General features: G+C 39.9%; 3 protein-coding genes across 5 annotated transcripts in view; 2 read left to right on the top strand and 1 right to left on the bottom strand.

Moving 5' to 3' along the window:
• The window catches only part of LOC127574492 (protein TOPAZ1-like), a 53,804-nt gene extending 49,467 nt beyond the window's left edge, over nucleotides 1-4,337 (top strand). Inside the window, exons 15-16 of the mRNA XM_052023519.1 lie at nucleotides 21-87; nucleotides 4,119-4,337. Coding sequence (XP_051879479.1) covers nucleotides 21-87; nucleotides 4,119-4,337 — 286 coding nt within the window. The remainder of the gene's footprint in view (nucleotides 1-20; nucleotides 88-4,118) is intronic.
• A 2,394-nt stretch (nucleotides 4,338-6,731) lies between these two features.
• On the top strand, nucleotides 6,732-15,019 carry LOC127574491 (protein TOPAZ1-like). Its single transcript, XM_052023518.1, has 6 exons — nucleotides 6,732-6,802; nucleotides 7,295-7,457; nucleotides 7,611-7,775; nucleotides 11,559-11,762; nucleotides 14,541-14,724; nucleotides 14,806-15,019. The coding sequence occupies exons 1-6, from the start codon at nucleotides 6,800-6,802 to the stop codon at nucleotides 15,017-15,019; spliced, it is 933 nt and encodes a 310-aa protein (XP_051879478.1). The 5' UTR covers nucleotides 6,732-6,799.
• tcaim (T cell activation inhibitor, mitochondrial) overlaps nucleotides 13,985-16,643 on the bottom strand; it is a 20,756-nt gene continuing 18,097 nt past the window's right edge. For 2 of the 3 annotated variants that reach the window (XM_052023177.1, XM_052023179.1), the window contains one exon: nucleotides 13,985-16,144. In XM_052023177.1, coding sequence (XP_051879137.1) covers nucleotides 15,922-16,144 — 223 coding nt within the window. In that variant the 3' untranslated portion in view covers nucleotides 13,985-15,921. The remainder of the gene's footprint in view (nucleotides 16,145-16,643) is intronic. The other variant, XM_052023180.1, reaches the window with a different exon arrangement.

The raw sequence follows: 16,643 nt of genomic DNA, 5'->3' as shown, positions 1-16,643 counted from the left end.
ATATTTTTTTCCCTCTCCAGGCTACGTTCTCATCAAACTGAAGCAGAAGCAGTGTTTGACTTGAATTTTGCAATAGCTGAAATAGAGGTTTGTGGATACTTATTTTCTTTGTTTATGTATTTTTAAAAAATCAGCATTTTAAAATCAGTTTGAGGAATGCATTAAGTTTTCTTCTGAGGTGCTACAGTCAGAAAATTTATGACATGGAGACCTTTCAGCTGGGGCTAGTTTTGGAGTCCTGAGGAATTAATGAATTAATCCACAGAACACACCCGCACAAAGCATGATAGAAAAGTTAAAGCAAATTGTGTTATTTTTCAACCTCTTTAAACGTTTTATTATATAAAATATAGGAAATGGAGATGACAAAGGTTGTTGGATAGGAGGTTGTGCAATGGTTATAGAAATGTAGAAAATAGGAGCAGACCATTCAAACTCTCCAATCATCAGGAATATATCCTTCCTGTATCAAGTCTGCCCAGGCATGTTAGAATTCTGAAGATTTATGAGACCTCTTTTCATGAATATAGGCCAAAGCAATTTAGTTCCTGCTCATACCTCAGTCCTATCATCCCAGGAATCAGTCCAGTAAAGTTTTATTGCACTTCCTCCATGGCAAGAACATCCTTATTCCTCCTTGCCCACAAAACTCCAAACGAGATCTCACCAAGGCCCTGTCCAGGTGCAACAAGATAGCCTTGTTTCTGTAATCCTCTTGTAATGAAGGCCAACATACCATTTATCTTCCTAACTGCATGCTGCACTTGAATGTTGGCTTTCAGTGACTAGTATATAAGAGCATCCAAGTCTTGTTGCATCCCAGTCATCACCATTCAGAAAATAATCTGTCTTTCTCTTTTTAGAACTAAAGTGGATATCCTCACATTTGTCCACTTTAAACTGCATCTGCCATACATTTGCCCACTCACCCAACTCTTTGTGTTCTCCTTCTAGTTCTCACTTCCCCCACCTTTATGTTGTCTGCAAATTTAGACATGTTACATTTAGTTCTCTCATCCAAATCATTGGATTTATTCTGTGAATAGCTGGCGGTGAGCAATAGTCACTGACTACTACCTGGAGAAAGACCATTTATTCTTGCTCTGTTCCCTGTCAATCAATTTTCAATCCAAGCTGCTATATCACTCAGTCCAATTTGCTTTAATTTTTCTCTCTAACTTCGTATGTAGGACCTTATCAAAAGTCTTCTGGAAGTTCAAATACACTACTTAAAACAGGCCTATGTTCAACCAGAATAATCAACTCTTGCTGACACCTTTCGCCTCTTAATTAAAAATATGTGTTGCCAAGTAGGAGAAATGTTTTTTTCCATATTAAAAAGACTGCCTTTTTTCCTTCAGTGTTATCATAGATCCACTTCAGACTTCATTTGCTATCTACCCTTGTTCTGTCCTATAATAAGATATGAGAGACTGCAGACGTTGGAAATCTGGAGCAACAAGCAAAATGCTGGAGGAACCGAGTCAGGCAGCATTCATGGAGGGAAACAGACAGTTGACGTTTCGGGTCGAGACCCTTCATCGGGACTGGCAGTCCAGATGCAGGGTCTCACCCTGAAATGTTGACTATCCATTTCCCTCCGTAGATGCTACCTGACCCACTGAGTTCCATTCTATAACATTGTCCTTTACTGCCATAAAATTTGCTATTAACTATATCAGTCTTATCTGTAGTGATAGTTATTTCTCACTAAACCAGGAAAAGATTTTTTTTAATAAACCGAATCTTGGTTTACATGTAGATGCTGAAACTTTTGGTTTTGTTGACAAATCAAAGCTGGAGACCCATATAATGAAGTTTTGCATTCGTATTTCAAATATTCCAACTGGAGTTGTAGAAAAGCTTAAAAAAGAGCAAGCTTCAATAATTTTCAAGTGCTTAGACTAGCATTACATTGCATCCCAATGTGCTTCAAATTATTAGGTAAATATTTGTTATGCTTTTACATGTTATCAGGTTATTGCTCATATTCTATGATGTTTTATAACAATACTGCAAAACAGAAACAGACCACACATCACAAAATTGGTCAGACACTTCCCATATCCTTTTAATGGTCAGTTTTAATTCACATAAATTTGCAAACTTCCATTCTTTACCTTTCTGGATTGTTTTCATCCTATTTTATTGAAACTTCCTCAATTTTCCTTCCTCCTCCATGCCTATTTCTAAGTCATCTTTATCCATTCATACCCTGATTATATCTTGCTTGTATCGTGTTAGTCTAATTCATACAGTGAAGTTCACACCAGTTCTGCTACAAAGGTCTTGAATGAGGATCTTGATTGGCTAATTTGAAGGAAAGACTGGTGGTTGTGCTTAACCAAATGTTTGGTGGATTGGAAAGCCTGTTGGAAAACCTGAAATCTATTCCATGAAGGAGTCCAGCAGCAGCTTGACACTGGGCTTTGCAAAGAGCTTGTAGCCAACAAGGGTGAGTTCAGTACAGTGGTGAGGAATGATGCTGGCTTAGAAGTTCAAAATGTAGAATCAGTTTGAGTGAATATAAGGAATCGTAATAGTAAAAAAGTCATTGGTGAGAATTGTATATTGGCTCCCAAACAGTAGCCATTCAGTATAAATAGAAAGATGATGGAGCATGTAACAAGGGCATTAAACATGGGTGATTTTGATTATCACATGGATTGGACAAATCAAGTTGTTGGCAAGGGCAGCCTCAAGGATCATAGAATGTATGTAGGATCGTTTCTGAGAGCAATATGTTAAGGAGCTAACCAGAGAGCAGGTTATTTTAGATCTTGTATTGCATATTGAGACAGGATTCGTTAATGATTTCATACTAAAAGATCCCTGAGGAGAAAGTGTGATTATAGCATGGAAGGATTTCAAATTTAGTTTGAGAGTGAAAAACATAGTCTGAAATTAGTGTCCTAAATATAATAAAGACAATTCCAATGATACGAAGGTAGAGTTGGCTAAAATGGACTGTGAGAATAAACTATAGGGTGTTAGATCAGCATTGGCAGATATTTAAGGAGCTATGTCATAAATCTCAGCATAGGTATATTCCGGTGAGGAAGAATGACTCTACGAGAAAGACGCACCATCTGTGGCTAACTAAGGAAGTTAAGGAAGCTATCAAATTGAAAGAAAAGGGATACAGTTTTGTGAAGATTAACGGTAGGCCGAAGATTTGAAAATCTTTCGGAAACCATTTAAAAAATGACTAAGAAACATTTATTACTAATCATTCAGTACCTAGAAAGATGTATTCACTCAATTAATGCCTTATCGACTGAAATAATTCTTTTGACTTAAATATTCATTGTCATCTTTACGTGTGTCCAACCAATAATTCAATTTAAAAAGGAATTCCTGATTCTATGTTTAACTGGGTAATCACAGTGCCATTTGATTTTTGTGGCTGGTTCCTCCTCTTAAGCCTGCAAACTTAAAAATGGTTGTATTGTTTTAAGTGGGACAGGGATTCAACTTCCACTAAAAACTGAATAGAAACTTAATTTCTGTTAGAACTCCCTTTATTCCATAGGCAATTATAGCTGTTGATATATTGCCATTCTTATTTCATTGTGGAAATCATAGAAGTCCCTCTTCAAAAGTATTGTTGAAGTACCTTTTCTGGTAAAGCTGCAGTGGTTGATGAAAGTGGATCATTAAGGAGAATTAGGGATGCGTGTTAAATTTTGGCCTTGCTAGTGGCACTGGCATTGAAAAATTAATTTAAAAAACAATGCTGTATGGTTAGAAGTGTTAACTTTCAGATTAGGTACTAAGCCAAGGTACTGAATCCCTTCCAAGGTGGATATAAAGGATCCAGTGACACCATTTTTGAAGAAGAGTGAGGAATTCTTCCCAGTGCTTCAGCATTTCAAAACATTATCTTGTTACTATGGAACTGGTGTTTTTTCGGTTGCCACAGATCCTAAATATCAACAATAACCACCAAATCCACTTCATTAGCTATATAATATTTTGGAACTTTTAAAGTTAGGAAAAGTACTATATAGAGTTACCACATTCCCACATATTTGGCAATATGTTCTGTACTATACATACAGATTAAATATAACTAGATTTTTGAGCATTCTGATGTCTGATCTTATTTTGTTTTACAGCAATATAAAGAAAAAGGAGAATGGAACAGGATGGGAATTTTATTTCAAAGTTTGCTTCAGAATCATGATGCCCAAAGTGAAATCCATAGAATTGCCACATGCATTGCTATTGCTATTATAAAGAGCAAGGATAATGGAGCTGCAGTCCCTTTCTGTGAATTTGCAAAAGCAGGTGGAGTTCATTTGATAAACATCAGTGAAAAGTATTGTTGCTGTTAGTTACTGAGTTGCAGGTTGCACTACAAATTTGGGTACTGCCAGAATCCAGGCCAATATCAGTAGGTGGGCAATTTTACACTAGTTCTTCTCGGTATATGTGAAAATTTTGTTGTAGTCATCTGAAAGTTTATAGGTTCCAGATCCCTTGTGGTTTTAACATCATTCAGTGATACCATGGTCAGTGTTACTGAAAGCAGTAATTTCTTTCTGAGGTACAGTTCCCTGAATCTTCTGGTTATTTGTCCCAGGTGACATTCCTCATTAGTGGTTAGTGTACTCTTTAGTGAAAAGTTAGTTTACAGCCAAGCCTGACCTTTTTCTTGGCTGATATCCACAAATTCGCAAAGTGATCATTGGGCAATGATTAAATGCAACAACCATGTTCAGCTGTTAGTTTCCTAGTCTATTACAGAGATCGAATGTTATGCCTTATTATATATTTTTCTGGAACTCTCTTATCTACTCCCTGCTTCATCTGTATCTCACAGAATGATCTTTCTCATTTCCTTTGCAATCACCCTCCCACCACTTGCCTATTTGAGCCTTTTCACTTGTGTCTAGTACTGAAGAATATCAAAGAAATCATTAACAGAGTAGTGTTCTTGAGGGTGCTCTTTTGGACAGCAAATGTGTAAAGGATTGGGATGGCTGAGCGTGTGAGGGCCCAAGCTCCAAACTACAATTAATGTAATACATTGTAAGGCTAAAGATTGGGGTATAGCACAGCAATGATCTTGGGCAAGGAACTGGCATGATGCTGGGAAGAGCAGATAAGGCACACAGAAAAAATGACAGAGACACGAGATACTGCAGCTGCTGAAATCTGGAGCAAGAAAAACAAATTGCTGGGGCAACTCAGAGGGTCAAGCAGCAACTATAGAGGAAAGGGACAGTCAATGTTTTGGGTCAAGACCTTGCACAAGGACCCAAAATGTCAACTATCCCTTTGCCTCCACAGAGGAGGGTGGGATGGTGTACGTTTGAAATTTACTTGGTGATTTCCTCTTGACTTCAACCACTTGAAAAGCAAATTCATTACCCACCCCTGGTAGCCCTTGGGGCAAATTGGGCAAACATGCTTTGTGAGACTAGGGTTACAGACTGCCCATACTAGGCAGCTATGTTATGTTCTTATTAAGTCAGTTGGGGTTTGTGACAGTTTACCAAAATTCATAGTTATTTTCTGGGGCTACGTCACCCTGTGACTGATGTATTGAATGGGGTTTACACTCTCAACTTCCAGGTTTTTAGTTTTATACCTTAAACTTACCTATTCAACTGTGAGCTAACTATAGATGTTAAATAATGTTTTTGTCAATATTGTCAGGAAGTCTATAAGGGAATCCCACCCACTACATGCTAAACACCACTTCCCAGTTAAAAATGGAAAATGACTTGGATCTGGAGATTGCAGCAAAATTTAAGAAAATGAAGAGTGCTGAAGTGGAGAAGCTGGCTGATGGATTGATAAGGCATCACAATGCACTAGCAATTGTGACAAGTAAATGTTTACTTTGAAAGTACACATTGTAAAGCTAGGCAGTTCCAATTATAAATATTGACATCAGCAATCCCAAAGATTGGCAACATAAATTTGGACAGGGAGTGACTAAATATTGGGGCACAACAAATATTGTCATTTATACTTGTCTGTTTTACTTCTTCAGTGTACCAGACGTCACACATCAATGGCATAGCTAAGAAATTACTTGGTATGATTGGAACATCTGTGTTGGTTGCATACTATAAAAGTGAGCAGTGGAGGAAGGTATGTTCAAGGCTTGTTTACCCTGGTGGGAAAAAAAAGCTTTGCATTTTGTTTTTTAGCATCAAAAAATCAAAACTGAGCTGCTTGCTACCTTTTTACTGTGGTTTAAATTTTCATATCTCCATTTCTTAGGTGTAGTAATTGATATCTCATTGTCAAATCTCTGTGTGCATTCAAGTTCTTCACCTATTTATTTGAACATCCTAAAATAGGAAAGGAATGTTTAAACTTGCAATCTACCGTTGAAATGTCACCAGCTGCTGTTTAGACTGATGCAATTTACAATGGTGATTGAAAACCATACCCAGAGAGCCAGGATATAGAGGAGGACCATAGCATCTTTCAAAAGAGATATGAAACAGGTTGTGGGATGATCTGAAACCAAGTTTAAAAGTAGTAGGAAGGGTAGACTGATGAAGGTAAGGGGAAATCTGGACCTAGCATTGCAGTTTCAGAATAAGGTTGCCCATTTCAAGCAGAGTGAGGAATTTTTTTTGAGGTTATTTAATCTTTGTAACCCTCTACCTTTGAAATGGTCACTACTTTTTTTATATATTCTTTTCTTTTATATTCATTCAAGGGATGTGAGCCAGCATTTAATTGCCCATCCCGAATTGCCCTTGAGAGGAAGGTGGTGAGCTGCCGTCTTGAGCCGCTGCAGTCCTTGAGGTGTAGGTGTACCCTCAATGCTGTAATGGTGAGAGTTCCAGGATTTTAACCCAGCAGTGCTGAAGGAATGGTGATATATTTCCAAGCCAGGATGGTGTGTGGCTTGGAGGGCAACTTCCAGATAGTGGTGTTCCCCATGCTTCTGCTGCCCTTGACCTACTAGCTGGTAGAGATTGTGGGGTTGGAAGGTGCTGTCTGGATTTTCAAGCTCTTGGCTGTCTTCTCTTGCTAATTTCATGGCTGCCCCCTACCATTCTCAAGTAGACAAAGAAGTTGTTCTCACTAAGTGGCTGCAAAAATGTTTTATGCTTCATTCATCTCAGAACCTTCCAGTTCTGATGAGAAGTCATTAGTCTGAAACATTAACTGTGTTTCTCCCTTCATGGATGTTTTCTAACCTGCTGAGTATTTCCAGCATGTTTTGTTTTAATTCTGTGTTTCCAGGTTCTGTATTTTTTTTTGTTTTAAATTTGTTCTGAACTATAATTGAATTTTGTGTACAATCTGTTTTATTGTGTAGGGAAGAAAAGTTTTGGACATGTTGCAAGAAATTCAAGTGAACTTTACAATATTGAAAGGCCTTGTTAGTGAGTTCACTACATCAAGATGCCAGATCGTTAACGTTGCTGGTGAAATCTTTCTTAAAGCAGGATGCGTGAATAGAGCACTTTGGCTATTAAGAGGTATTTGTTATTTTATCCAAACATCATCTTTCAAGATGGATGCATGTTATATTTAGTATTTAAGCTTTTCTTAACAATGTCAAAACTGATTTTTCTTTTTTTGCTGAACTAGCCTTCAGAAAACCTATATCTTAATTTATTTTTAATGCACAGAATCTAACTGGATAACCAATTCCCCAACATGGCCCTGTGACAGTTCGGATGTTCTCAATCGACACAACTTTTTGTTTAGCCTTTCTGATGTAACTCTGAAAAATAACATGTACTGTGAAACATTGGAGGTTCTACAGCATTTACCTGGGCTCCAAAAAGTAAATGGTAAGTGTACTGGAAGGAGTCTGATTTTACTCTGAGTACTCTTGTGTCTAGCATATGTCTGAAGTTAGCTGCTTCTGAACTTCTGTGACTAGTCTCATGTAGTAAATCATTAGTTAGTTCAATTCAGCACTCAGCAGGACAAATCAAGTCTACTTTGAGGTTCCAGCAGTTATTGGACAGTTACTTCCTATGACTGTTCACATCCAATCTGCAAGCCTGGTTAAACCAAAATGTTTACAATTAACAAACAATAAATAAGTGATCAAAGAAAATGTAGTTAGGTAATGCACGGTGTTAACAGTTGTAACTATTACTAGTTCTTTCCATGTTGTACGTGAATGTTCCTACCTCCAAGAAAAGGTGATGAAATGATTAGTTGGAAAGTAGTATGGGAAGCCCTTCAGTTTTATCTAACACTACAAGTATAACTGCAGCGGTTCAAGAAGGCACTCCTATCTTCTGACGCTCAGTTAGAGGGCAGTCTTGCTGAGGAATGGGGGAATAAATAAACAGGGTTTTGTTGTGATTTTAATGTCCTCTCAAGTTTCTGGATGTAAACCTGAAGAAGCTTGGTGATTATATTTCAAGTAGCCTTCTAGCCAGTCAATAATAGTAGCAAGTCTGAGGTGAAAGTTGGTTGGCCAAAGTGGAAGGGAACTGACAACACTTGTGAAATACAGGCCAAACAGGATGAAAAGATTGGGTGGGAAATAAATGATTGCCAGATGAGAGAGAGTATAAATCCTCAAGCCTTTACAGCTAAAGCTAGAATATTTAACCAAGGAGTAAGCAGCAAGAAGATTCTTGCCTCATCCCAATTGTAATTCTCTTGACTATAATCATAGCAAATGTATCACCAGGACCTGGGAGAAGGATTGAAACATGGTTGGGATTTTATATAACCTAAAAAATAGGAGCAGCAATAAGTTGTAAAGGTTCAGGGGTATATAAGAGGGCAGGGATCACGCCTACGAGGTAGACCATGGGTTTTGTGCCAGGTCTGAGGTTGAGATCTTCAAAACCCTTTTCCTCAGACAGCCAAAGACTGTGTCAGCTCATGGAAGCAAATGGTGAATTTCATCATCTATGTCATTCTTTGCTGAGAGGTGACTCCTAGGATCTGGGAAATAGTTCACATTTTTACTTGCAGCGGGCATCTCAAAGAACTGGATTAAGACCACCAAGACTGTCTTTCCAATCCTCTGGAATAATTGGCAGGATCAGTGAAACAATGTCAATGTTCTTTCCTGGATTAATGTACCCAGCATTGAGATCCTATTACACTCAACTGGCACACCACATCATTCACATGACTGACACCAGACTCCTAAAATTCCAAAATCTGTCATGGTAAAAGGTTAACAGACAGAGGAAAAGATGAAAGATGTTGTCAGAACATCAATGGACCATTCAGGACAGGTGACTGGATGGCTATTAAGAGGAGAGAGCGGTGGAGAGGTTTAGTGAGGAAATTGCAGAGCTCAGAGCCTTGGCAGGTGAAAGTACATCCTTCAAATGACAAGGATCAAAATCAAGGAAATCCAAGAGTCCAGAATTGGTGGAGTTGTAAAGCTAGATACTCTTGCATATTAGGCCCTGGATCAGCAAAAGATCTTTGTTGTAGATAAGGTTCATTTTGTTTATACCTAGTAGCTTGCTTGGTTTTATATCTCTGGAGTCTCTTAGCAAAGAGCTGGAGATTGGGAGACCTAGATAAATCTGACGAAATAGATGATAACTCTAGCTGTGTATTGTCCTTAGAACAACGACAGAACAATACAGCACAATACAGGCCCTTTGGCCCTCCATGTCGTGCTGACCTTCAAACCACTCCTAAGACTATCTAACCAGAACTGGACATAGTACTCTTAAGTGTGGTCTAACCAGAGTTTTGTAAAGCTGCATCATTACTTCGTGGCTCTTAAACTCGATCCCACGACTTATGAAAGCTAACATCCTATAAGCTTTCTTAACTACCCTATCCACCTGTGTGGCAACTTTCAGTGAACTGTGGATATGAACCCCCAGATCCTTCTGCTGCTCTACACTGCCCAGAATCCTGCCATTTACCTTGTATTCCGCCTTGGAGTTTGTCCTTCCAAAGTGTACCACCTCACACTTCTCCGGATTGAACTCTATCTGCCACTTGTCAGCCCAACTCTGCATCCTATCAATATCCCTCTAAGCTTCAACAGCCCTCCACACTATCCACACCACCACCGATCTTTGTGTCATCTGCAAACTTGCTAACCCACCCTTCCATCCCCTCATCTAAGTCATTAATAAATATCACAAAAAGTAGAGGTCCCAGAACTGATCCCTGTGGAACACCACTAGTCACAGCCCTCCAATCCGAATGCACTCCCTCCACCACAACCCTCTGCTTTCTACAGGCAAGGCAATTCTGAATCCACACAGCCAAGCCTCCCTGGATCCCTTGGCCTCTGACCTTCTGAGGAAGCCTACCATGCGGAACCTTGTCAAACGCCTTACTAAAATCCATGTAGACCACATCTACTGCACTACCCTCATCAATCTTCCTGGTCACCTCCTCAAAGAACCCTATCAGGCTAGTGAGGCAAGATCTTCCCGTCACAAATCCATGCTGGCTGTCCCTACCGATTCTCTAAATGCTCATACATCCTATCTCTTAGAATCCTTTCTAGCAGCTTACCCACCACAGATGTAAGGATCATTGGTCTGTAATTCCCCGGACTATCCCTACTAACTTTTTTGAATAAAGGGACAACATTCTCCACCCTCCAATCCTCCGGTACAATCCCCGTGGACAATGAGGACTCAAAGATCCTAGCCAACAGTTCAGCAATCTCCTCCCTCATCTCCAAAAGCAGCGTGGGGAATATTCCGTCAGGCCCTGGGGACTTACCTGTCCTAATATTTTCTAACAGCTCCAACACATCCTCTCTCTTGATATCTACATACTCTAGAACATTATCCTTACCAACAATGTCCTCAGTGACATCGAGACCCCACTCCTTGGTGAATACTGAAGAGAAGTATTCATTGAGAACCTCACCCACTTCCACAGCTGCCAGGCACATCTTCCCACCTTCTTCTTTATTCGGACCTACCTTGACTCTAGCCATCCTTCTGCTCTTCACGTATGAGTAAAAAGCCTTGGGATTCTCCTTAACCCTACTCGCCAAAGCCTTTTCATGTCCCCTTCTCGCTCTCCTCAGCCCCTTCTTAAGTTCCTTCCTTGCTACTCTATATTCCTCATGAGCCCTATCTGATCCTTGCTGCTTACACCTTATGTATGCTGCCTTCTTCTTCCTAACTAGTTGTTCCACCTCTCTTGTCACCCATGGTTCCTTCACCCTGCCATTCCTTCTCTGCCTCACTGGGACAAATTTATCCCTAACATCCTGCAAGAGATCCCTGAACAACGACCACATCTCCACAGTACATTTCCCTTCAAAAATGTCATCCCAATTTACACTCTCAAGTTCTCGCCTTATAGTCAAATGTAAATTAAAGCTGAATGTAAAATCCACAAGTCCTTGCACTTGTGGATTTTACATTCAGTACTTCACTTGCCTGACCTATCCCATGTATGCACTTTCTGAATTTAAAATGCTGACAATCAAAGGTTATGACTGGCTGCAAATCAAACAATGGATAGTACCATTGGTGGTCAGCACCCATATTTGAAATTTTATAGAACTTTGTTGCTGGTTAAGTATTTTCAGTAAGAATGACTTTCGCTGGTAATTTGAGATTTTAGAAATTCTTATCTAGAAATTGTTTTTTTGTGTTTTGCAGGCACCTTGGATGTAACACCATATGTCAGGATTTTCAACAATCTTCTTGATCAGTGCATCCAGAATAATTGCTTAGGAGCATCTTCTGACACAGTAGAGTTCATGAGGTCAATGGACATTCCCATAAGCCCTTTAGCTGTAAGAAACTTAATTACAGCTCTGGGCAGGTCCAATTTGTGGCTGAAAGCAAGGAATCAGTATAAGAGTAAGTCTGCAGTATTGTGTGCACCCACGCAAAATGTCACCTCTGTCCAAAATTTACTCACTTGTCAGAATTGTTCACTTCTGATTATCTAAACAGTCGGAGCCCAATACTTACTTGCCTTGGTATCTGCTGTCATGCTCTGTCGTTTTCCTGTCAGATAAGCCAGCTTCATGATATTTTTGTTTCTCCTGCCCTCACCTTTAACCTGCTAGAAAGTCTCCCGACCCCTTCATTCTGGCCTCTGCATTTGTATAGCAGACTTAGAAACAAGTATCAGATCTGATGTATGATCATCTTTTCTCCATTGCAAGCTTTTGAAATTGTTTAGGTGCTAGTGCATTAGGGGCTCTTTCTTCAAGAGGGGGCTGGATTGATTCCCGCTCAGCAAAGAGATCAGGGTTAGCACAAAACAGGCCCTCAGCCCATAAAGTTCATGCCAACTATCAATCTCTCATTTACACTACTCACATTTCACTCTCCCCACATTCCCACTGATTTCCACCCCCACCCCTAAGATTCTCCCACTCGCCCACATCTGGCAGTTTTGAGTTTTGAGGCCAATTAAGCTACCAACCTGCACAACTTTGGGATGTGGGAGGAAACCCATATAGTCATAGAGAGAGCATGCAAACTCCAGGCAGACAACACCAGATGTCAGGATTGAACCTGTGTCGTTGGCACTGTGAGGCAATGGCTCTACTGGCTGTGCCACTGTGTTGCCCCTTTATCTGTAGAGATTGCTGCTTTCCATATCTAGCAGCATTCTGTGTGTGATCTCCAAGATTGATATAGATTATCAGAGGGGTGGGGTTCAGGTAGAAACTATTTTGATTTGATTTTCAGGATCTAGGCATCGCTGACAAGGCCCACATTTATTGCCCTTAAGAAGGTGATGGCGAGCTGTCTTCTAGAACCACTGTGGTGCTTCTGCTGAAAGTATTCTCACAGTGCTGTTGGGCAGGAATTTCAGGATTTAGATGCAGTGAAAAGGAAGGTCTGCAATATTTTTCCAAAACAAGATGGTACATGACTTGGAGGGGAGCCTGCAAGTGATGGTGCAACCACGAGCCTTCTGCTTTTGTTCTTGGTGGGAGAGGTTATGGGTTTGGAAGGTGTTGTTAGAGGAACCTAGGCAAATAAGCTACAATGCATTTTGTAAAGGGTTCATATTGCAGCCAATATACACCACCTGTGGAGGGAGAGAATATTTAGGGAGCTGATGGGAATCAGGTCAAGTGGTATGCTTCTTTCCAGATAGTATTGACTTCCTTGAAAGTTGTTGCTGCTAGTCACCTAGGCAAAAGGAATATCCCATCACGCTCCTGACTTGTGCCTTGTAGGTGGTGAAAGGCTTTGGGGTGTCAAGAGGTAAGTTTCTCGCCATTAATTAACCTCCATTTTTAAAAAATTCTTCCTGCATTCTCATCAGCTCCTCCCAGGTGCCATAACTTACATACACACTAGGAGCAATTTACAGCCGCTAATTAACTTGCCAGCCCACATTTTCTTTGGGATGTGGAAGGACACTGGCGCACCTGGAGGAAACCCATGCGGTCACAGGAAGAACATGCAAACTTCACACAGACAGGGCGAGAGGTCAGGATTGAATCTGGGTCTCTGGTGCTGTGAGGTATTGAATGTCAAGGATAGGTGGTTAGATTCTCTCTTGTTGGAGATGGTCATTGCCTGAACTTTATGGAATGGTTTTTCCTTGGTTTTATTTTGGTTCTAGCCTCTCACATGAGATTAGATGCCTATGGAAGGAGGGAGAGGGAAGAAATGTCTACCCTAAGTCATCATGATGTGGGACATGTTTGAAGAAGCAACTACTGTTTTCCTGCCGAGTTCATAGTGTGAGAATGATACAGAAGTCGGAGAGTGTAAAAACAGGAGGTCGTAATCTGAGAATAAGTGTGTTGCTGCTTTTAAGCCTAGGATCAGGAGAAATCATGCTCAGAGTGTTGTGAATCTTTGGAATTCTTTCCTAAGAGGGCATTGAGTTCTCAATCACTGGGTATGTTCAGGGCTGCCATGGATAGATTTTTGAGCACTAATAGATTTGTAGGATAGGACAGGAAAGTGGAATTGAAGTAGATTGGTGAATGGCAGAGCAGGTTTGAAGAGCTTTTTAGCCTACTTATTACATCCTTGTATGAATCCTCTTTTACTGGAACATGTACTCAATAGCCCAAACCAGAGCAACGTGGATTCAGATATTTTAATTTTTGTACAAAATCTTAATCAACCCATTGACATAAAACAGAAAAACATTATTTTTTCCAGAAGAATTTAATATAGCACCTTTCAATGTTCCTAAGCTCTTCATAATAACAGATGCTTGAGATGTAACCCATATTGTTATGTTAAGGAAAATGCCCCATGCAAACAACAAGAAAATACAGTAAACTCCAATAATACGCATCCCATTGTTCGGAAATCGTGAAGATTTGGCCTCTGGCTCACCGAGTGATGTATCCCGCATTCCCTTTAAACTCACTAGGGTTCTGTTCCTCATGCTCCCTCTAAGCACACTGGATTCATGAGAAAAATCATTACACTACTGTGCAATATCTTAACAAAAAATAGAAGTGGGTTGGGGTATTCGTTGGAGTATCATCCACTGGTCTGGACCATCTGCCTGCCTGCCACCACAAAATCCTGAGGATACTGGATTATTAATTAATATTATAGTATATTTTTGTGGTTTTGGTTAAGGGAAAAATATTGATCCAGGAAAAGGAAAATGAACATTTATTTAAAATGGTTTTCCTTTTGCAGAAGCTTTGTCCAATGGGTGCTACCCACCAATTGAGGAAAACCTGTACCGTAAACTACTCCCAATTCCCTGCTTCTTGTCAGAAGTGGAAATGTTGTTGGCGACTGAAATGTTTCTAGTAACAAATGCAAGCAACATTCAGAGTCCCAGTGTCTCCAAGCAATCTCTGCAGATTGTGCTGAGAAGGTATTCACTCTTTTGGAACCATAATCCTTTGTTTCATGTTCAACAAGGTTAATTTACTGGCTTTTTGTCTGTTCTGTTAAGGTATGAAGATGAAGGTTCATTTGCAAATGGAGATTATGAAGCAGCAGTGGACAGACTGCAGGCAGCTGCTCGAATTTCAGAGCCAAAACTTCAGATAAAACACACAACCGTCAACATTGCAAAAGAAGAGGTTTTCAGTTTGGAATATTCCTCTGCCCTCAGATGGCTTGAACAGAACATGAAGTGGGCAGGCAAGGTTTGGCTCTTCGGCTAATGTCAGAAATATTATTTCAACATGAACATTAAGAATATTTTGTTGATGTTAAAGTGCTAATCACTGTATAATAAACCATTTGACTTTGAAAATGATTTTAAGGTAACCCAATGTGTTGTGCTGTAACAAAATGATTTGGATAGGTAGCATTGAAACCCCTCCCCTTGAACAGAGACCACACGTAAAGCATCCTCGTGATTTGTGGTAATACAACATTCTGCTTGTAATTGAAAGCTAACTTCACTTGTGAAGGTGTCTTGCTGAAGAGTGGCAGTCAAAACAACAAACCACAATAGAGGCAGTAATTCTACAGCATATAACCAGGCCAAACCCAGGCACAGACCATATTGAGGACCTCGATTTAATGAAGGGTATATGCTTGTTATAACAGCTTAGCTTCCAACTGTGTGGGTTAGATGTACCTGCACCACCTCCTCCATTAAAGGACTTCCTTATTTTGAAAATGGAAAACTGCCCTTTTTCAGATGCTGCTTGACCTGCTGAGTTCCTCCAGCAGATTGTTGTTGGTCTAGATTCCAGCAGCTGCAGTGTCTTGTGTCTCTTTTCCTCTTTGGATGGTATTTTCTGTTATGTTCACCCTAGAGTGTTTGGGGGAATTCTTTGCCAGTGCTTGAACCTGAGCTGGCTGCGCTCAAGTTGAAATAACAAGAAACCATTGAGAAGAGTCAGATGAAAGAACTGGTGGGGCTAATCATACTTGGCATATTATCTGCAGTTTTAATTCACACAAATTGGAATACAGCTGCCAAGCCCTGGATTTCCCAGCCCTGGATGTGAACTGCACTTCCAAAAACGCACAGTTGTTCAGTTTTCACGTATGAATTTCATGTAGTCACTGGGCACTGTCCAACAGTTCACTCTGCTTTTCTTATTCTTTCCATCTACTGTTTCCAGTCCCAGGGAATGCACAAGTCACCATCCTGTAACACTGAATAGAAATGTGAAATGCACAAGTGTATCCTGGGTAACTCTGTCTGTTCTTCAAGCAGTCTTTTACAGGACTGTACCATCTGTTCACTGGATACACTTTGCTCCTTGTATAGTCTTTCCAGCCAAAACTTCTCTCTGCAAACTTTGATAAGTTTTTCCTGTTCCATTTTCAACCTATTGGGATTAAAAAAAAGGCCCACAAAAGATGATATGTGACTTTCAGGCACAAATTGCACAGCAATTTCAGGGAACTAAGATGTACAGCAAGCTGCAAATCTTCAGAATTTGCTGCTATTTTTACTGTTCACTTTGAACAAATGGTTCCTCACCCTCAAACTCTAAGATTTTCACACATATCACTCAGTAGAAATTTAGAGCTCCTCATAACATAAGAAATATCTTGTTAGCAATTTGTTAATAGTCAGTGTAATGTCAATCAATCTCTCTGGCCCAACAGGGAAACAATCTAAATTTGCTACATCAATGAATGTGACTGAACAATTTTTCTTAAGAACTTTAAACATCCCCAGTCTTCTCCTTCCTTCATCTAATCTTTTCCTCTACATTTTCTACACTCAATCTGATTTGCATTCATCAAATTTTCTATGCCATTGTTATTTTTTGTCCCCTCAATCCTTATGGGTTAAGGAGCCAGGCTGTCAGTCTCATCATT

The sequence above is a fragment of the Pristis pectinata genome, chromosome 9 (genome assembly GCF_009764475.1).
Source record: "Pristis pectinata isolate sPriPec2 chromosome 9, sPriPec2.1.pri, whole genome shotgun sequence".
In the NCBI taxonomy this organism is placed as follows: Eukaryota; Metazoa; Chordata; class Chondrichthyes; order Rhinopristiformes; family Pristidae; genus Pristis; species Pristis pectinata.
This window is presented reverse-complemented; position numbering and strand designations above follow the sequence as displayed.